Consider the following 22,896-nt stretch of genomic DNA (forward strand, 5'->3'; position numbering starts at 1 on the left):
ATTGGTTCAGGCATCTGGGGAAGCTGTGGATACAGAGGGGTGATGACATGGTGAGCCAGGAGCAGAGAGACAGGTGACACACGTGGCTTATAACCTGCCCTGGGACTCCTCTTCTGAGGGCAGGCCTCCAGTGACCTCAAGACTTCTCTCCAGTCCCACTTCCTAGAAGCAGTCATTACACCAGGTCTGCACCCGTGATCCACGAACCATTAACCCTTAGCATCAGACTTTAGGGTTTAAACATTTGCAAAAGTTTGGGGAGCTAAATCCTGTTCAGATCATAACTTTCTATCCAAAACTCATGTCCTGCTGCAGATAATCACATGACCATATAATCACATTTTCATCATATTATCAGTCCTTCCCAAATGCCCCCAAATCTTCACTCAGTCCAATATTGGTTCCAAAGTTCATAGTCTCATCTCTGCGGTCAAAAATAAGTTATATACTTCAAGATACAATGGCAGAACAGGTGTCTACATTTCCATTCCAAAAGGGGGAGACGGAAATACAAAGAATCTGTTGTGCCAAAGACAGAAACAGCAGGGCGAACAGTAAACCCTGGAGCTCCACATCTGCGTTCCGGGCACACCACACTGGGAGCCGTGCTCCTGACAGCTCGCACGGCCCTACCCCTTCTGCTTTGCTGCTTGCCCCTGTTCTGCTGGTCACAGCCCGTACTGCAGTTCTCGCACGTTGAAGCCTGGTCTCTGTGGTTCCACTAGGCTTTGCTGCAGTGGGGACTCTCCTGAGGCAACTCTAATCCCATGTCCTTTGCTTGGCAGTGACTCTGCCCCTGTGACCACTCTCTGTCCTGGCCCCCCATTTATCAGACACATCCTTTGCAGTCTAGTTGGAAGTCTCCAGGCCTCTCTGTTCGACTCTGCTGTGTGACTGCTCTCTGAGGCTACACGCTTAGGTACGGGACTTGCCTCGCACACTACCTCCAGCCGTCCGCAGCAGGTGTCTCACATTGCTGGTACCTCTACTTTATTGGGTCTCCTCTGCTGTTGTAGTTCAGTTTCCCTGCGCATTGTTCCGTGCTGGGGCTCATTGTAATACAGCTCTGCCTGGCTTCCCACTCTTTTCTTTGAATCTCAGTGGAAAGCTTCCACCTTCCCCTAACTCTTGCATTCTGCGTGCTTGCAAAACCAGCCTCCCAGGGACACCACCACCATCTGCCACCAGCAGGAGCTGCTCTGGGACCCAGCAAACCCAAATTCAGAGCTGGAGAGCAGGGTGCCCCGGGGCTCTTTCCTGAAAGGATTCTGCCCTTACAGGCTTTTTAAGTGAATTTGCACTTAAAGGTCTCCCCGTGGACTGTGGTGGACGCGGCTGCCTCAGAGATTTCTGCTTGGGGGGCTCTTTCTGCCTCTGCTCTGTCCACTAGCTTGTGGCTTCCTTTTGCCCGAGTTAATTTCTTTTCCCAAGCTGTTTCTCCATCTCACTTTCCTATCTCAGGCAAGTTTTTCTTCCTTTCTTCCTGGCCAGGCTGAGAAGTTTCCCATTCTTTCTGCTCTGTTCTCTTTTGATCCTTTCCATGTAAGGCTTACTAGCAGCAGCCAGTAACACCCATGCTGTACTGTGCTGCCAGACAAAACAAAGCAGTCCTGCCATCATTAAGTTCAGTCTACCACCAAGGATCAGTACATGGGTGCAAAAAAAGCCAGATTCCTCGCCAGCCTGTAGCAACGATGGTCTCTAGTCCAGCTCCCAATAACTGAATTTTTGTTCATGTCTGGGACCTCATCAAGATGGCCTTTTCTGGCTACATTTTTTTTTTCTTTAAGATTTATTTATTTATTTGAAAGGCAGAGTTTAGAGAGAGGGAGGGAGACAGAAAACTTGCATCCACTGGTTCACTCTTCAGATGGCCGCAACAAAGCCAGGAACCAGGAGCTTCCTCCAGGTCACCCACGTGGATGGTAGGAGCCCAAGCACCCTGGCCATCTTTCACTGCCTTCCCAGGCACCTCATCAGGGAGCTGGATCAGAAGTGGAGTGACCAGGACTAGAACCTGTGCCCATATGGAATGCCAGTGTCACAAGTGGTGGCTTTACCCACTACGCCACAATGCGAGCCCCAACTGGCTGGGTTTCTACCATTCAGGTTTTCTGAGCCTTTATCAGAATTGCCCTAAAATTCTGCTTGCAACATTCTGTGGCCTGCTCCTCCAAACTGTTCACCCTTTTCCAGGAAACCAATACCTGTCTCTTCCACATCTTCAGATATAACAACCTGAAGCTTCTTATATCAGTATTCTGTATTAGTCAGCTTTTCATTGTTTCAACAAATGTTTGAACTACTTATGTAGTAAGAAGGCTTACTTCTGGTGTACAGTTTTGGAGGTTCACAGTCCAAGATCCAGTGGCTCCACTAGGCTGGCATGCATTGGAGGCTGACGTTTACAGAGTGTGTTCAAAGGGAGGATCACGGGGTGACACTGGAAGCAGAGGAAACCTAGGCCAGACTCTGCTTGAGTAATCAACCATCTGAAGAGAGCTCCCTCTGGAAAGCAAGAGAAGGGGTGTGCAACTCAAAGACCCTGCTGGGCCCACCTCCTAGGCACTATAATTAGAACAAATCTCCACCCCTCATTACTCCCTTAATCGTTAACATTAATCTGTCAACCATTAATATAAGTTTGTGGTTTGAACATCTACCTGATTTTGGGGAGCCAGATTTGGATCCCATTTCTGTTTTCTTTTTTTTTTTTTTTTTTACAGGCAGAGTGGACAGTGAGAGAGAGAGACAGAGAGAAAGGTCTTCCTTTTGCCGTTGGTTCACCCTCCAATGGCCGCCGCGGCCGGCGCACTGCGTTGATCCGATGGCAGGAGCCAGGAGCCAGGTGCTTTTCCTGGTCTCCCATGGGGTGCAGGGCCCAAGCACCTGGGCCATCCTCCACTGCACTCCCTGGCCACAGCAGAGAGCTGGCCTGGAAGAGGGGCAACTGGGACAGAATCCGGCGCCCCGACCGGGACTAGAACCCGGTGTGCCGGCGCCGCTAGGCGGAGGATTAGCCTAGTGAGCCGCGGCGCCGGCTCCCATTTCTGTTTTCATATTCTGTTAGAAGCAAGCCTCTTGATTTTATTCGCTCTAGGGAGGAGTATCAGAGAATTCATAGACATATACTAAAACAGACACAGTAATTAATAAGTTTTTGTTTGGGGGCTGGGAAATTACTTGTGAATCTATGCAAATAGTTTATTTCTCCTTAAAGGAAAATCCTAACGCTTCACCTTCGGAATCACTGAAGCTTGCCTGCAGCAGTTACCACTGTGGAGCTCCAATGGCCATTTTCTACTTTGCTCATTCTGTGTAGAATTTTTCACTGGCATTCTCATGGAAGGAAGATATACACCTTCACCTCCAGTGATTTGTTTATGCAATCTTTTATTTATATTTGTATCGATTTAGAAGTATTTATTCTTTGTTTATAATACAGTACTGTCATTATTTATCTTCATGCTCTAGTTATTCCACCTTGAGCCATTGACAAGCCTTTCAGACTGGCTTCTGTATCCTGTTGGCATGTTCTCTCCCCCCACCACCTTTTTTTTTTTTTTTTTACTCTAAGAGCTGCTTTAAATCTATGTGTGGTGTTCTATAATTTTATAGTGATGCATCTGCGAATAGATTTTCATTCACTGTGTGTGCCAATTGGACCCTTAACTCTGGGTCATCTTCCTCCTTCACATCTTTTCTCTTTCTTCTCTTTTTATTTCCTGTTCTTTTTGGATTCTTAATAAAACTGTGTTAGAGTCTCTCTCTCTCTCTCTCTCTCTCTCTCTCGTCTTTATAGCTTTTCTCTTACCTCTTTTTTCGTCTCATTACCTTTTTATTTTATTTTCTGCAACATTCCTTAACTCCAAATATTTCTGTTGAATTTTTTTTCCAAGACTGCTTTTTATTGTTTCTGCTTCACTGTATCTCATTCTCCTCATATGGATGCTGGCACATGTGGAAGATACCTGACTTTTTCATCTCTTCTTCTTTTAGATTGACTTATTTATTTGAAAGGCAGAGTTACAGAGACAGTGGAAGAGACAGACAGAGAGAGATCTTCCATCCACTAGCTCATTGCCCAAATGACCACAATGGCTGGGACTAGGTCAGGCCAAAGCCAAGAGCCTTGAGCTTCATGCAGGTCTCCCACATGGATGCCGAGGCCCAGACATCTGGGCCATCTTCTGCTGCTTTGCCAGGTGCATTAATAGGGAACTGGATCAGAAGTGGAGCAGCCGGGAAACAAGCCAGCACCCATATGGGAGGCCAGCATTGCAGGCAATGGCTTAGCCTGCTGCATTGAACTGCTGGCCCCTCATCTTATACTTTTTTAAATATCAGAGTTTCCTACATGATAGTTTTTTGACTGTATTTTGCATTTTATAGTGTTGTAGGTATTCCTGAATTGTAGGTATTCCAGTGATCTTTGTTTTCTGATGTCAAATTTAATTCTCTAATTTAAATTAGAATATTAACAGTATTCAAATAATCCAAAAGAAAGGGGGAAAAGGAAAGCAGAAAAATGAAAAATACAGAAAAACTGAAAACAGGTAAGATGATTTAGACTTGTACTATGAATGATTGCATTAAATGCAAATGGGCTTAACATACAATTGAGAGGTTTTCAGATAATATTTTTTTTTTTTAAAAAAGGGGCCAACTAAACACTATGTACTCTATAAAAACTCACAAGAATATTCCTGTAGGGTACATATTTTACTCATGAGCCCTTGGGCAGAGGTGGGCCACATTCTGGGCTATTAAATGCACCTTATCAAAATGAAGATAGTAAAAATCCTGGAAAGTATGTTTTGAGATCATAATGGAATTAGACTAGTAACCAAGTTACAAAAGTATCTAGGAAATCTCCAACTGCTATATTAAACAAGATATTTCCCAGTAACACCCCGGTCAAGAGGAAATATTAAAGTAAGTTAAAAAATATTTTAACTCCATGACAGTCCAGCATCGTTAAGTGTGAGGGATGCAGGTAAAGCAGGGCCTGCAAAGGATTTATGGCATTGCGTGCTGCTGTCAGTGAAAGAAGAGAGGCCTTCAGTCAGTAATCTACGCTTTCACCATGGGAACCTAGGAAATGAAGAGCAAGTTAACTCTAAAACAAGGTTAGGAAATAATAAAAATTAAGCAGGGTTAAATTAAAAATAGAAAAACAAAATCGATGAAACTAAAACCTGATTCTCTGAAATGATAAAATTGTGAAGTCTCTAGCAGTACTTGCCCAGAAAATTTACTAACATCAGGAGTGGAAGGGGACGTCACCCCAGACCCTGCAGTCATTTGCTCCGTGAATTTATACCGTGAATTTCAGAACTGACATAGAATCGGCCAACTCCTTGAAAGACGCAAACTATGATACAGATAGCATGAGTAGTCCTAATGAGTAGTCCTATAAAGAGGTTGTATTTGTAGTTAAAGGGTTTTGTTTGTTTGTTTGTTTGTTTGTTTTTGCTAATCCCTGGAGCCAGATGGTTTCATTGTCAGATTCTTACCACTCAAACAAGACATTGTGCTAATTTTATATGGTCTCCTTCTGGGAAAAAGTGAGAAAGGAAGACTTCCCAATTTATTTTATGAGACCCACATTATCCTGATACTAAAGTCAGACAAGGAAACTACTAGGGAAATAGGAAAAATCTACAGAACAATGTCATAAGTATAGCTGTTAGAATGCTCGATAAAATTTTGGCAAACTAAATCCAGCAATATATAAGAATGATAATGTATCATGACTAAGTCAAGTTTATTCTAGGAATGAAATGCTGTTAGAACATAAGAAGACCAGTCAGTGTAATTCAGTATGCTTATGATGAAAGAAGAACAAAAATCACATGATTACTTAAACTTACAATAAATATTTGGTAGAGTTCTGCATTCATTTTATTTTTTTTAAAGATTTATTTATCTTTTTGAAAGTCAGAGTTACACATAGAAGTTGAAGCAGAGAGAGAGAGAGAGAGAGAGGTCTTCCATCCACTGGTTCACTCCTCAGTTGGCTGCAATGGTCAGATCTGTGCCGATCTGAAGCCAGGAGTCTCTTCCAGGTCTCCCACGCAGGTGCAGGGGTCCAAGAACTTGGGCCATCTACCACTGCTTTTCCAGGCATAGCAGAGAGCTGGATCGGAAGTGGAGCAGGCAGGACTCGAACCAGCACCCATATGGGATGCCAGCACTGCAGACGGCAGCTTGAGCCGCTACACCACAGCGCTGGCCCCCTTTTGTATACTTTAAATTATCCCTAGATTGCTTATTCCTAGAATAATGTAAATGCTGCATCATAGAAAAAAAAAAGTATTCAATGTGGACACAGTTTATTTTTCTGAACGTTTTCTCTGCAGTTAGTTGATTCCATGAATAAAGAACCCGTGGCTATGGAGGATGACTGTACTGGAATTCTGCAGTTTAAAAAACGGGAAAAGCTCATAAAAGATATACAGATGCTAACAGAAGAAATAAAATTTCTTGTAGACACATTTGGTTGTCTATACAGAAAATCTCATGGTGTCTACAAAAACGTGTTTGATAACATTACAAGATAGAACACGAATATGTAACAGTGAATTGTAATTCTACATACTAGATATATAAAAAGTTTAAAAAATAGTGCCATTGATATAAAAAATGAAACACTTTGCTGTGAATCTGACAAAATATGTGCAAGATATGTATGTTAAAAACTAAGGCCGGCGCCACGGCTCACTAGGCTAATCCTCCGCCTAGCGGCGCCGGCACACCGGGTTCTAGTCCCGGTTGGGGCGCCGGATTCTGTCCCAGTTGCCTCTCTTCCAGGCCAGCTCTCTGCTGTGGCCAGGGAGTGCAGTGGAGGATGGCCCAAGTGCTTGGGCCCTGCACCCCATGGGAGACCAGGAAAAGCACCTGGCTCCTGGCTCCTGCCACCGGATCAGCGCGGTACGCTGGCCGCAGCGCGCTGGCCGCGGCGGCCATTGGAGGGTGAACCAACGGCAAAGGAAGACCTTTCTCTCTGTCTCTCTCTCTCACTGTCCACTCTGCCTGTCAAAAAAAAAAAAAACTAAAGCAATGGTGAGAGAAATCAAAGAAGACCCACATTAATGGAGAGTTGCATACTGTATTTAGAGATTAGATGGCCCAATCCGTGGAGTTTTAATGTCATCTCTCCCCAAATGTAATCATTGTAATATTTCTCAAGAAACCAGTAGCCATTTTTGTAGACAATAAAAAGCTGATTGTAAAGTTTGTTTGAAAACCAAGAACAACCAAAACAATTTGAAAAAAGAATAAAGTTGGAGTAGGCATATGATAGGTTAGCATTTGAGACACCTGTTTCCCTTACTGGAGTACCTGGTGTGAGTCCAGGCTACTTGCTGCTGATCCAGTTTCTATAAATGCGCATCCTGGGATGCAACAGGTGATGGCTCAAATACTTGTGTCCCTGCCCCATCCTGACATGGGAGACACAAATTGAATTTCCAGCTCCTGGCTTTAGCCCTGCCCAACACTGTGGGTTGTAACCATTTGGAGATGAAACAGTAGATGGAAGATCCAATATCTATCTCTCTCTCTGCACCCCCCCTTCCAATAAAATGAAAAAATATATATTTTTTTAAGTTGGCTGGTTTTGTTTCATTATTTCAAGCATTCCTATAAAGCGCTGTAATCATCCCTGTATGGTTTTTTGTGAAAAGACAGCATGAGGATAAGTAAGGCAGAATAGAGTCCAGAAATTACTATATACACATGGGGCAAAAGTTCAATGAAGGAATGGTAGTGTTCTCAATTAATGATGTAAAGAATTGAACAAAATGGAAGAATTTGACCAGTTGCCTCTTACACTTTATAAAAATGAAAAATGATTGAGAGATGTACATCTAAACCTTAAAACTATAAAGCTTTTTGAATATAGGACAAAATCTTTTGACCTTGAGATAGCCTGAGAATTTTAATACAACACCAAAAGCATAATCCATAAAAGATCTGTAGATTTGACTTCATGAAAACTAAAACTTTTGCTCTGTGAAAGATCCTGTTAAGGTATTGGAAACAAAAAATGGAAGAAAATACTTCAAAATCACATATCTGACAAAGTACCTTTATTCTGAATAAAAAATTCCTGTGCTCAACTGTAAGTAAACGTGACTGCTTTTTCTTTTTTTCTTTCTTTCTTTTGAAAGGCTGACACAGAAAGAACTTTACTCAGATGCCTACAACAGCTGGGACTGGGCTGGACCAGAGCCAAGGGCCCAGGATTCAATCTGGGCCTCCCTCCTAGGTGTCAGGGGCCCATGGACTTGCACTATCACCTGATGCTTCCCAGGGTGTGCATTAGCAGGAAGCTGGACTGGGAGTGGAGGAGCCAGGACTCCAGCAGTGCACTCCACTATTGGGTGTGGGTGTCCCAATCCCGAGACTTAAACACTGCACCAAATGTCTACCCCATGAGCGTAGTTTTTATTTCATTTGGGTAGAAAGCCAGAAGTAGATTTCTAGATCACACAGCAAGCAGAGGTTGTACTTTATAAGAAATGTGATAATACTGTGCCGTTCTGCATTCCTGCCAGCCGTGTATGACAGTGCCAGTGGCTTTGCATCCTCACCAGTTCTTGTACTGCCAGGGTTTTGGAGTTCCTGCTGTTAACTTCTGCCATGCTGATAGTGACCTGGAGACCCAGATTGTGTCCTTGGCTCTCAGCTTCTGCCTGGCCCAGCCCCAGCCGTTGTGGGCATTTGGGGGAAAAGAATCCGTGCGCGGAAGATCTCTGTCTCTCTCCTTTCCCCTGTCTCCCTGCCTGTCAGAGAAATGAAAATAAAGCAAGCCTTTTTTTTTACAAGTCCACATCATCTATGATTCATTTGTATAATGCTCTGGAAAAATCAAAACTGTGGGGACAGAAAATAAATCTGTGTTTTCCAGGGCACAAACAAGGAGGAGAGGGTTTCACTGCAAACACGACAGAGGAGTTTTTGGAAATGTTAGCAACTGTTCTGTATTTGTATTTTGGTGACAGTTATGTAATTAAATGCATCTGTGAAAACTAGTTTTTACTCAGAATAAAATTGAATTTTACTATATGTAAATCGAAACATTTTAATTCATTTTATTTACTGTTTATTTATTTGAGAGACAGAGCAAAATCTCCCATCCACTAGTTTTCTTCCATCTACTAGTTTACTTCTGAAATGCTCACAATGGCTAGGGCTGGGCCAGGCCTAAGTTGGAAGCAGTGAACTCAATCTGTGTCTCCCATGTTGGTGTTGAGGATCCAAATGAGCCATCTCTGTTGCCTCCTGGAGTCTGCATTAGCAAGACGCTGGAATTGGGAGTAGAACGAGGACTTGAACCCAGGCATTCTGATGGGAAGCAGGTGTCCCAAGCAGCATCTTAACCAGTATAAGAAGGATTCATCCCAAAGCACAAATTTTAGAAAGCGTGAAAGTCATCTTCAGAATCTGCCATGTAAAAAGGGACAGAAATATACTAATATTTTATGTTTTAAAGAAGATTTATTTATTTGAAGGCCGGCGCCGCGGCTCACTAGGCTAATCCTCCGCCTAGCGGCGCCGGCACACCGGGTTCTAGTCCCGGTCGGGGCGCCGGATTCTGTCCCGGTTGCCCCTCTTCCAGGCCAGCCCTCTGCTGTGGCCAGGGAGTGCAGTGGAGGATGGCCCAGGTGCACCCCATGGGAGACCAGGAAAAGCACCTGGCTCCTGGCTCCTGCCATCGGATCAGCGCTGGCGGCCATTGGAGGGTGAACCAACGGCAAAGGAAGACCTTTCTCTCTGTCTCTCTCACTGTCCACTCTGCCTGTCAAAAAAATTAATAAATAAAAATAAAAAAAAGATTTATTTATTTGAAAGAGTTGCAGAGAGAGGTTGAGACAGAGAGATCTTCCATCTGCTGGTTCATTCCCCAAATGACCACAACAGCTGGAGCTGAGATGATCTGAATCCAGGAGCTGCATCTCAGTCTCCCACATGGATGCGGGTGCAAGGGGCCCAAGGACCTGAGCCGTCTTCTACTGCTTTCCCAGGCCATAGCAGAGAGTGGATTGGAAGCAGGGCAGCCAAGACTTGAACCAGCACCAATATGGGATGCTGGTCCCACACCCTGGGGCTTTAATCCATTGCACTACAGTGCTGGCCCCTAGTATTTTATATTTTAAGAATTCCGGAACTGGGGCTGGTATTGTGGCATAGCACATAAAGCTGTTGCCTGCAACACCAGCATCCCATATGGATTTTTGTCTTGGCTGCTCTACTTCCAATCCAGCTCCCTGCTAGTGCTCCTGGGAAAGCAATGCAAAATGGATGCCCAAGTGTCTGAGTTCCTTCCATTCATGTAGGAGACCTGAATGAAGCTCCTGTTTGGCCTGGACCAGCCATTTGAGCAGTGAACCAGCAGATGGAAGATCTGTCTCTCTCTAACTCTTACAAGTAAATTTTTTTTTATTAGGTACACTTTATTATTGATTTCAGCACACTTAAAACATATGAGAAAAGCTGCTTTCAAGCATATGAACTAAACATTCAACATTTCTTGGAGAGTTTTTCTTCCCACTTCTGTCCTTGTGTCATCACTAACATTTTTGAGTGCACTTTTGTCTTTCTTGCTTGCTCTTGCATCATTTCTGCATTATTATTTATTTATTTTTTTGACAGGCAGAGTGGACAGTGAGAGAGAGAGACAGAGAGAAAGGTCTTCCTTTTTGCCGTTGCTTCACCCTCCAATGGCCACCGCAGCTGACGCGCTGCGGCCGGCGCACTGCGCTGATCCGAAGGCAGGAGCCAGGTACTTCTCCTGGTCTCCCATGGGGTGCAGGGCCCAAGCACTTGGGCCATCCTCCACTGCACTCCCTGGCCACAGCAGAGAGCTGGCCTGGAAGAGGGGCAACCGGGACAGAATCTGGCGCCCTGACTGGGACTAGAACCCGGTGTGCCAGCGCCGCAAGGCAGAGGATTAGCCTAGTGAGCCGCGGCGCTGGCCCCATTTCTGCATTATTTTATAAATTTTTTAGAAAATTCCAAAGCAGTCTGTTCAGCCTCATGCACTGTCTCAATATCATGCAGTGTTTCTTTTAACTCCAGCTAAGCGTAGGCTTTGGAGCTGAAGGGACTCCTAAAAAATAATTTTGTGCAACCCCATGATCTCATAGATGAGGCTGATTGACTTCTTTTCCAAGGCTGCAAACTTAGTTCTTCTTGCTGCCTTCTGTATTCTCTCTGTGTCTCGTGGCCAGTTGAGTTAGAGATGTGTCTCAAAGTGAGTCTGTTCCCATTGAACCTACTTGAAATTTGTAAACCTTCTTAGATATGTGAGCTAATGCTTGTCTTTAGATTGGGGAAGTTTTTACATATTGTTTCTTTCCATACTGGTTTTTTTTTTTTTTTTTTTTTTTTTTCAATAAACACTTGCAACCAATACATCTCTCAGTCTGCCCTGGAGGGCTCTGTGTGATGATGGTAACACTGCATGCCTTCAACACTACCAGTCAGCAACTCTGCCTTAGCCTTCAGTTCCTCCTTAGGCGGGACTCAAAGTTAGGCACAGGCTGCAGTTAGGACTTCCTAGTCTTTTCCTGAGCGTGTTCATGGCCTTTATTCCCAAGAGTGTGTCAGAGCTTTTAAAAGCCCCTATGAACACCTTCTGTCCAATCTTGCTTTTCTTTTTAAGTGTTGTGGTTAGTCTCTTTGTTCCAACTATTATCTGTTGCCTCAGGCATTCATGATGTCAAAATGCTTACTTGTAATTATTTCAGACAAACACATAAATACTCTCCAGTTGCTGCAAGGCTTGATTAATGGACAGAATCTCAAATGATTACTTTTGAAAATCCTCCACAACCCCCACCCCGCAAGGTTTTTGTTGTTGCTGCTGTTGCTGTTGCTTTTATGGAGAAGCAAATTTTTGAACATTTCTTCACCAACACTCCTCCTTTTTGTGTTTTGTTTTTGCCTCCTGCCTTCTTTCTGAGGCCTAAAGATGACAAAAGTGTTGAGTTGTGGGTGGCGTGCTGGGTTCTGCTGTTCATGGCACTCCTGGAAGTTGTCTGACCCAAAGCTGGGTCTGAGAGTCTGTATCTTAGTGTAGTTGCCTGTCTACAGACTAGACAGTCATAACTACCGGAGCAATAAGATTGCTTAGCTAAAGTTCTGGTAATGAAGTAACTGCAGGGTTTCTGTATTTGAGTTAGTAATTGCTACTGAAGAAAATGATTCTTCAGATTGGTGTTCTACGAATTCACAGCCTCAAGTCTCAGCCAGTCTCTCAAAACTGCCTGTCAATCCAATTTCTTTTTGTCCATTTCCTCTTTACAGTAGAAGTTATCTGGCCCTCTAAAATGTCTTCTGTCCCCTGTTACTTCCCTCACCTTCCTCTTACTCCCCTAATGTATTTCAGGAGAATTAATGCCACATTGCTTTTCTCAAATTATCGTCCTTTCCCCCTTTGTATTTATTTTATCCACAATAATGTTGCAAGAGAATTGAATAGAGTCACGAAAAGACTTGTTTGGGTGTTCTAGGCTGGATAGGAAAAATTAAGAGTTAGAGAGGGACAGATAGATTGGGGGCGGGGAAGGAGTGTAAGTGTGGTCCAGGAAAGGAACATTTCTTAGTTTGAGTAACTTGGGTTCTTAGAATAAATGCAACAATGGTTAATATGAGTTATAAATATAAGAAATTGTATATGTGGCTGTGGACATTTGGTGGAATGTCCAGAGGCTGTTTTATTGCTTCATTGTAACAAATGCCAGACATTTAAAAATTTCCCTGTAGTGGGCTGAATTGTGTCTCCTAAAAAGATGTTCAAGCCCTAATCCCCAGTGCCTGTGAGTGTGATCTTACTGAGAAATAGGGCAAAATGAAGTTACGATGGGGTCACACTGTGTTAGGGTGGGCCCCTGTGTCCCTCTGCTGATGTCCTCGTAAGAAAAGAAGGAGTCGGGGAGGAGGCAGGAAGTAAAAGAATGCATGGATTGCCCGGAGTCACCGGAGGCTAGGATGAGGCACAGGGGATTCTTGGACTCTGCAGGGAGCGTGGCCCTGCTGAAACCTCGGTTCTCCTTCTTTCTGTCCTGCAGAACCATCAGAGTGTAAGTGTGTTGTTTGTGGTATTTTCCTAAAGATGTACTAGGAAACTAATACATTTCCTTAGTTTGCTGTTGAAATGAATTTTAATTTATAAATAACGAAGTATGGTATCAAATGATAAATAGAAATAACATCGGTCACTTGCAAAGCAAGTTGATGCATTATATTAGTTTAGATTTGAGGGTGACATTTTGAAACCCAGGTTACAGGCACACAGCTGTGATACCTTAGTGAACTGACTGGCTCTTCATGAGTACCTCAAATACATGAAGTGTAGAAGATCTTCTTTATTCCTTTCATCTGCTTGAATCCAAGATTCCATTTGGAAAAGCTCAGCAGTTTTTTCCCAAAGGAAGTTACTGTTAAAAATACCATGGGGTTGGTGTTGTGGCATAGTGGGTTAAGCTACCACATGCAACATTGGCATCCCATATGGGCACCAGTTTGAATCCTAGCTGGTTTGAATCCTAGCATTCCAAGCAAGCTTCCTGCAAATGTACCTGAAAAAGCAGGGGAGGATGACCCAAGTACTTGAGCCCCTGCCACCCACGTGGAGTCCTGGATGAAGCTCCTGGCTTCAGCTTGGCCCAACCCTGGTTTATTGCGGCCATTTGGAGAGTGAGCCAGCAGATGGAAGATCTCTTTTTCAGTGTCTCTCCCTCTCTCTCTAACTCTGCCTTTCAAATAAAATAAATAAATCTTAAAAACAAATCTTGAATGCCTTGTTAGTAGGTAGTCTAATATAGCCCCTAAATATGAATCTTATACTTAAGTCCCTTTAAAAGACTGCCTTCTTTGAATAATCATGTGGGATACCACAGCCCTCTCTTAGATAACATAGAAACAGAAGCAGTTTTTTTTCCAATATTCTGTTTGCTAAGCAAAAATTGATTGCATTCTGGAGATTTTTGTAGAGAAATTATATTTGAGATTTGCCCTTGACATATTTTAGATAACTTGTAATGCAGACATTTCACTCGTCTTAACGTCTTGATCCTTATAGTAGATCAGTTATAATTCATTTTGTTAGGCTTTTAGTTTTTGAAGGCTTTCTTTTGTGTAACTGTATTACTTTTCCATTGCTGCTGTAACAAATCACCACACTTTTAGGAGGCTGAAGTACCACATATTTTTTTATCTGATATGGGCCCTGCTGAGCTGAAATCAAGGCATCTGCAGGCCTGCATTCCTTACTGACACTTCAGGCACGACTCTGCTTCCAGCCGCCCTCACCTTTTCAGCTGCAGTCAGTTCCCTGCTGTAGTGGCACTCGGGTCCCCTGTTGCTGGTGAGCTGGGTCTGGTGTCCGCTCGGGCCCACGTGCATGCTCTGTCAGACCTTTCCTGGGCCCCTGCAGCAAGCGCAGGTAGAATCGCTCTCATAACATCTCTGATCTGAGTTCGTGTGATTAGACTGGATGACTCGGATAATTCAGAATATCTTCTGTGTTAAGTTCCGTAAGTGTAGCTGCATTGGTAAAGTCCCTTTTACCATGTAACACATGCATAAGGATTCGGGGTGAGGGGAGGCAGCATCTTTGGAGGACCATCCTGCCTCCCACGTTGATTGGTATTAGTGGATTTGGTAATTAGGTGCATTCATTATCAAATGTATTAATGTAATTACTAAAATTTATAAAATAGATTTCACGTATAGCTAGTACAAACATTCTTTCTCTCCTTGAGATACAGTACAGGGATAATGTTTGGTAAGCATGAGAAATTTTGTGTAGAAAAGGAAAATAAATTGGCATGAGTCAGTCCCCTAGTGAAAGTCTCATTGTACAGCATCATTCACCAACTTTCAGATTCCAGGCAGCTTTTATTGCTTGAAATTAATCGGATATCCCACATCACTTGTAAGTAGACTAGAAAGTTGCTACACAAATCATGTCACTGTCGTTTCCCATTTATTTTGACGTTGGCTGCTGTCTGGCAAGGAACTGGAATTTCCTTATTTCTTACTGGTTCTGATGGCTCCATGTGGAGAATGGACACCAGAGACTTTCACTTTTCATTTTCATGTTAGGATGGGGCAAGCTTGAGCCTGTGCTTCTTCTATAGGGAGGCCAGAAACAGAGCCAAGACAACATCTGCCAAACTGAATTTTCTTCCTGTCCAAGTTCTGCAGTCAGACTGGGAAACTTTTCATTCCCTTCAGTAACAGAAGGACGAAAGCTGATGGTTTGTGAAGTCAGGGTATACTAATTCACATTCTCATATGCCCCATCCACTGCACACAAATAAAATGGCTCCCCACCCCTCTTGTTGTTAGTTTTTATCCCAAAGCATAGAAGTGGTTACATTAGAACTATCTCATGCTTTGAAGAAACTTAGTTTAATTCCGGCCTTTATTCTCAGTCATGTGGTCTTTCTCCTTACCACACATGGGCAATATTTTAAAATAAAACAGAGAAAATGTTTCACAACTAGTAAAACGATACAAAAAAAAAAAAACATGCAAATATCGTTGTGACTGGCAGAGAAATTATTACAGATCACTGATGAAAAATGTGTATCATTTCACTTACTGTTTCTCTGTTAGGTGAAAAGAGATTTGAATGCCCAGAATGTTCCAAAAGGTTTATGCGGAGTGATCATCTCTCCAAACATGTGAAAACACACCAGAACAAGAAAGGCGGCGGGACAGCGCTTGCCATTGTTACCTCGGGAGAACTGGACTCATCTGTCACAGAGGTGCTGGGCTCCCCAAGGATTGTCGCCGTGGCAGCCATTTCTCAAGATTCGAATCCAGCAACTCCCAATGTTTCCACCAACATGGAAGAATTCTGAAGCGACATTTGTAACAGAGACCTCTAGTGCTGCACTTAAGTTTACACACCTTTGAATATCTGGAACTGGGCTGGTCACATGGATTACAGAGTAGGAAATCATGTTTTCATTCTTGGCTTCTTTTAAGTATTCCTAGGTTTGGGGCAACACATGAAGTGTTGAATTTTTTAAAATACACAAAGCAAACCGCTGTACTGGAAACAGAAAAGTATTTCCTCCGTGGTTGAAGTTGCAGTTGTGTGGAAGTATGTCATGTAACCTTGCAGTAGGGTCTTCCCCGCTGTGAGCATCATGTGTGCACAGATTGAAAAAGACAGACCTCGGTCATTTGTAGGCTGCACCTTAATTGGACGTATTTTCTTTGAAAGTACTTTCTTATAAATTCAGTCAATAATTTACATACATTTCTTTTTCTCTATAGCACAGAAAACAGTCAACTAATGATAAGGATAATACTGTATTTCCTTAGTTTGATTTTTGGAAACTCAACCGAAAATAGTTTTGGCCGTCTTTTCTAAATGGTAGAAATTCTTCAACAGTTGAATTAGGTAAGTTCCAAAACAGTCTTCTGAGGTGCGTCTCAGATCTTTATTACCACTACATTGTAGTAGTGTGTATGCAGACAATCAGTGAAGTCCAATTGCTTTCTCCTTTTGGAGACAGAAGAGGAACCTAGAGCTAAATCTTAGGTTAAATTTTAGATGGAAAACTTAGGAAAATACTGGGGGAAAAAATGGTTAAAACAAAATTCCTGATAGCTTCAGAAAAGTAAGATGAAGCAACTTGACATGCATTGTTTTAAAGTTAGGATTGATTCTATTCCTAACACTCGGTCAAACCACGAGATTTCATTTTAAATGTTTATATTGGGAATATTTGCGTAGAATGTAAATCATTCTGTAGTTTCATATTGTGTAAATAGGAGTTATGTTGACAATGTGCAGAATTCTTTATGCTTTGACACAGTAGCCAAAGAACCATCAACACTTTTTTTCAAGGCCAGCAGAAAATCATCTTTTAACTACATTATAATTTTCATTTTTCCCTACTAAAAATTGGCTGATCCCATTTTATTTCTAGTACTGTTAGAAAGTTAATTAGGAATTCATAGCACAGTAATGTCTTTATGTCAATAACTGAATTTTCCCTAAAATTTAGACAGCCTAGCAAATATATAATAGATATGATATTATGGAGCAAAAATTATTTTTGAGAAATCAGAATAATTTTCAGTCAAATAGTGACTAAATAAAAAATATATTTCATTCTATATGAAAGGGTCTTATAGTCAAGAGTCTTATTAGGAAAGATGGCCAAAAATTCCTTATGGAAAAGAAAAATGGATAATGCCAGTAGCTTAAACATTAGTAAGATTTATCATGTTTTTAAAAAGCATTTCCACAGAATCATAATTAGTGAAATTGACCATTTGAAAACTAAAGTTTTTACCTGCTTGGTTTATTAACAGCATTGGTTTGGGAACTGTTTGAATACAGATACGTACATGTTTTCTCGTGCATTCTCTATGATTTCAGGAAAAGTACTACTCATGGGAATTCTCTTCCAAAATTGTGATGTTTCTTGTATTTTTGATGAAGGAGAAATACTGTAATGATCACTGTTTACACCATGTACACTTCAGGCCAGCCCTTTGTAGCGTTATATAAAACTGAAGGCCTTTTGTGCTTTCAGTTTGTATAAAAAAGCTTTGAGATTAAAGGAAAAAAAAATTTTTACACTGTGGTTATAAATTTCAAGTTTTCTTAAAGCTTTTGTAGACTTGTAACAAAGTCTTTAAATTTTAAGTTGGATTTTGTAAATTGTTTTGTATATTTTATTTAATGTACTCTTAACAACTGATGTATCTGGCTTTACGACATCAGAATCAGTTTGTTGTTGTGTTTGGTACAGAGGAGCGTTTGGTAGTGTTCATTTCAATTTTTATTATATAGGAGCTGAAACATCAAATATATATTTTATCTATCATTATGCTACACAATCAGTGCTATAAATTTTTTTATGCAAAGAAACTTTCTTAATGTTCCAATCATGTTTCCTCCGAGTGACACTTTCTGTTGTTTTCGTTGATACCAAGAATCAGCACTCTGCATGGCAATCCCATGCACCAGTTTCACTGCAAACCTCTGTGTGTTCATCAGAAATGGAAGTTCATTTTCTCATCAACAATGAGGCCTATTATAAATTTATCAAACTGGATCTGGATAGCTTTATAGCATATAAAATATATTAATTTGTGTTAGCAGGTGCACATTTCACCACCAGAATTAGAAATTTTTTGACAGTCTGCTCTGCATACCATTCTGAGTCCACTTTTCTGTCTTAGAAGAATCGTAAATCTCAATGTCCTTTATTTGACTCAGTGGGAATAGCTGTTATAAGTAATAGGACACAGATGTGCAGTAGAGTCTTGTTTAATGGCATTTCACTGTTCATTCCCTTTGCCACCGTTATAAAGCTTTTCTTTATTGTAATTATCAGTGCAAAGCTATGTATTTATCATGGTAGAACTCCAGTGTTAGAATAGTTTTTTCTTACAGTATACTTTCTTTGGTTAGGTTTGTGTATGTGTTGCTGATTACATTAGAACTTGATGTTAAGTCATTATTTATCACACTCTCATGAGAGCAGTAATAAAAGTGTGTAATCTAGGGGAAAAAGTTAATTTGTCAAACTTAGATAAGCATGATGTTTAGGTCCTATTTTTCAATTTTATAACTGTTTTATTGCAACAATATTTGTATTTAAGTCTCCATTTTAATGCCTTGTGGTGTTTTTTTATGCATGTCACTAAGTTGTCATCCCACATAAATTGATGTGCAGCATAGGGTATTAAATCTACATAATGATTTTAAAACAGAAATAGTTGATGGTAAAATGTAAATGTTTTGCAAAAATTCCTTATAAAAAGTTTTGTAGTAACATTTCACTTGTAAATTTTTTTGTAAAAAAAAAAGAAAATGAAAAAAAAAGATGAATCCAGAAAAAAACTGTTTCCCATATCCTAGAATTTAGACAATTATTCTGCCAGCAAAGCCTCCGGGGCTGTAACTGACATTTTTACAGTGCTGATTTGTATAAAATTTGTTTTTTGTGGATTTGGAAATAAAATCATGTACAAGTTGTTGCCTGCAATAACAATTGCAAGTAACCTATTAAAAATTCCCTTGAGTTTAACATGTTTCATTTAATTATGTATACTATAAAGCAGCAATAAATTGTTTGAACTATCAACCTTACCACGATGAACACTGCAAAGTTAAATGCTTCTCACTAGAACACACATTGGCAGCCCTTCACGGTGCCTGGTATTAAGATCCAGGCACCATTTCTCTGAACACACCGCCAGAGAATCCCAACTCAGATTGCACCGTTAATTTGTAGCCATTGCTCTAGACATTTATGGAAATTAAAATTTGATTTAGAGACGCTTTTTAACTTAATGTCTTTAAGCAATAAATGTTAGGAAATTGTAGGAAGAACTAAAAACGCAAAACGTAATTAAAATGTTATTTAAGCTCACAGAAACACTAAGAAGCAGTGTAGACCATGTAGAAGCCACATAGTCTTTTAATGAAAATGGTCTTTTCCTCCTGGGAGAGCCCTGCAAAGCTCATGAGAACCTTACCAAAGTAATGAACACCTGATTGTCACAACTTCATACATGGCAGAGGGAGGCAAGGGGGTGAGATGTTAGATGGCCGAGGGAGTGCACTGGCCCACTGGCCCAAGACTTGGAAGAGTCTTTAAATCTGTAGTAGGCAGAGGCTGTAGTTGGGTGGGTAGGTAGCCTTGTACATTAAGCCCCAAATGCACAGTAAGGTTACAACTTAGTACAGTAATCGTAATCAGTAGTCAGGGGCAGGGCTTGTGGCCCAGCCGACTGAGCCCCTGCTTGGGACACCATATCCCGTATAGGAGTGCCTGGTTCGAGTTCTGGCTACTCTGCGCTTCTGATGCCGCTTCTTGCTCCTAATGCCCCTAGGAGGCAGCAGATGACGGCCCAAGTGCTTGGGTTCCTGCCACCCGCATGGGGCATGCTGATGGAGTTCCTGGCTCCTGGTTTTGGCCTGGCCTAGCACCAGCTGTTGCTGGCATTTGAGGAGTGAACCAATGGAGGAAAGATTTCTCTCTCTCTTTCTCTGCTTTTCACATAAATATCTTTTTTTAATTATTAGGAATTCAGAACAGTGACTCAAGAATCAAGAGATAATTTACATGTATGGTACTCTGCAAAATAAGATAGTAAGAAATTTCCATTCACATTTGGAAGCATCAAGATGATGCTGTCTGGGGGAATAATGTAATTATAAAATTAACAAAATTTTAGTTGTTTATTTTTCATGTAGTAGCATGTGGTTTCTGAACTCCTAGGGATTTGAACCATGTGAACAGGCTGAATCACAAAGGAGAAAAAGGGTCAGATTGCTTCCTCATAGATTGTTGCCATAAAACCATTGGTGTAGGTAGTGCTGAGAGCAACCCTACTACATAGGGTGGATTTACAAAGTCATTAGTCAAGCTGACTCCATGATAATGGGAAAACTAACATTTGGTATAACTAAATTTTATTTAAAAATTCAGATGCTTGATTATAGAGGTGCAGAGACTTTACTTGTCTGCAAGAAATACTTTATTCCTCACTGAATCTGCATAATGTATTACTATATTTACTGCCTAAGCAATAATGTCTGCTTAATATACACAATCCATTTATAATCGTGTAGCTGGGTTTTTTAGGCATGTGTTTCCATTCTTTTAAGATTTGCTGATTAGCATAAGCCTTGGGCTCTGTTCCTCTGGGTAGCAGGTGGCAGTGAAATAACTTATTTTTGGATACCTGAGAGTAATGTCAAGTGGAAATAGTGGAAATAGAGGAGAGAGGGAGCAAGGACGGGAAGGAAAGACTGATTTATCATGCAGAGAGCCAGTCTCCTTGGTAATAGCAGACTACTGTGACCAAAGAGATCGTAGAGTGAGAGGCTGAGGGGTTCCAGCTGGATTCCTTGTTCTGCCAATTGTAAGCCACAACCTTGGGCAAGTTAACTGTTCTGTATCTCTGCTCACTTGCAAAATGGGATGCTGCTGCCTCATAGGGCTATTAGGAAGGTGAAGCAAGGTCACTAGGCAAGCACCTGAGAGTATTGTACGATAGATGAGCTGATTGATGTTAATTCCAGAGAAGGGGGTGTCTTATCCATCCTGCCTGCTATGGCAAAGAATCGTAAACCAGGTAGCTCTTAAGCAGCAGAATGTACTGCTCACTCTCCGGAGGCTGGAAGTTCAAGGTTGAGATGCTGGTGTATTCCCTCTCTAGTGAGAACCGTTCCCTGGACATGCTTCTCTGCTCTCATGTGATAGAAGGGACAAGGCAGCTGAGGTACCAGCCCCACTCATGAGGGCTCCACTTACCTGATCTAAGCCCTGCTTAAAAGCCCTTCCTCCTAGTCCTACCTTGGCCATTAGACCTCAGCATAGAGATTTTGAGGGTGCACAAATGTTCAGACCCTAGCAGGGACCATGACACAGTTCCCAACTAGACCATGGCGAGAATATTTGGAACAATATGCTGAGAAGTTAATTCTCAAAATTCCAAAAAGAAGCAGCAGTGGCAGTGTCCCCAGTCAGCCACATACTTTTGTGAAGCTGTCTGTGAGCTCATGAGAGTACTGTAGCTCCCTGTCGGCATGTCTCACTGGAGCACCTCCAGGGACAGGCTGCATAAACACTGCAGTGCAGTAAGAACACATGTGTAGGGAGGAGCCGCGGCTCACGTAAGGTTGGCTAACTTAACATGAACAGGTTTCAGATCAGGGTCAGAGACCCAAGAACTCCTATCTGGGAGCTAAGAGCAGACTAAAGCAAATTCTGCAGAGGAGGGGATCCGTTGTCTCAAACAGCGATTCACCTTTGAATCACTCCTTTCCACAGGGTGGGCTGGGTTCAACTTGGGTTGCTGATTTTCCTGTTAGGAGATGTGCTTTACTAAAGCTTTTCTTTATAGTAGCACTACTTTTGAGCTGTGAAAGGCGTGATAAAGTTATATTTTCTGTTAGTAAAATTGTTCCTAGCTTGTATAATTTTATGGTGGAATTTAATGCATCGGTAGTTCACGGAGCTGCGTGTATAGGGCACCATGGGCCCCAAGTATCTGGTGACCTTAACAAGTTTGAAAACCATTGTTGAGGGAAATACTTTAAAGACAAAAGATAAGCTGACTGAAAAGAAAACAAGATCCAACTGAATTCAGTAATATCAATGGGTACAACTTTGCTTTTGTAGCTTTCTTTATGTTAGTTTATTCTGTCAAGTTCAGACTCCTACATAGGATTCCAAAGTTTTTTTTGCATCAAAATAAACACCTTTGCATTCCATTTTCCATGACCTTTTTAAAGTACCCTTGTGTATGCATATGTGAAATATGTATGTGTACATATTTGATGGGACATCATTTATACTTCTAATTATAATTTATAAGTCAGAACTAAATTTGCAAGTTACTTGGCTTTGTATTTTTGTTGCTTCCTTTCCCTTTCTTTAATTATGTGGAAGAAAAGATAACATTGTTTTAAAAAATTAAGCCCTACTCTGATGATAATATATGTGCTTATTTCAATTTTTAATTTTCTGGAGTAAATCATGACTAGCGCAAGGTTTTAGATTCTATGCAAAGAACTCAGTTCTTTTTTTTTGTTTGTTTGATTTTTGTTCAACATATCACTGATGGCAATTTGTATTAAAGTCCATGTAAGGAGTTGGTGTGGCATAAGGGTAAAGCCACCACCTGCAATGCTGGCATCAAGTACAGACATGGGTTCATGTTCCAGCTGCTCCACTTCTGATCCAGCCACCTGCTGGTGCACCTGGAAAAAAGCATCATTGGGTGGCCCAGGTCCTTGGGCCCCTGCACCCATGTGCAAGACCCAGAAGAAGCTCCTGGCTCCTGGCTTTGACTTGGCCCAGTCCTGGCCGTTGTGGCTATTTGGGGAGTGAACCA

At 41.6% G+C, this 22,896-nt stretch overlaps 1 protein-coding gene across 1 annotated transcript in view; it reads left to right on the forward strand.

The window, feature by feature from the left end:
- Positions 1–19,138, forward strand: part of SP4 (Sp4 transcription factor) — an 88,368-nt gene extending 69,230 nt beyond the window's left edge. Inside the window, exon 6 of the mRNA XM_008261509.4 lies at positions 15,634–19,138. Coding sequence (XP_008259731.1) covers positions 15,634–15,881 — 248 coding nt within the window. The 3' untranslated portion in view covers positions 15,882–19,138. The remainder of the gene's footprint in view (positions 1–15,633) is intronic.
- Positions 19,139–22,896: the final 3,758 nt, after the last annotated feature.

The sequence above is a fragment of the Oryctolagus cuniculus genome, chromosome 16 (assembly GCF_964237555.1).
Source record: "Oryctolagus cuniculus chromosome 16, mOryCun1.1, whole genome shotgun sequence".
NCBI classification, from domain to species: Eukaryota; Metazoa; Chordata; class Mammalia; order Lagomorpha; family Leporidae; genus Oryctolagus; species Oryctolagus cuniculus.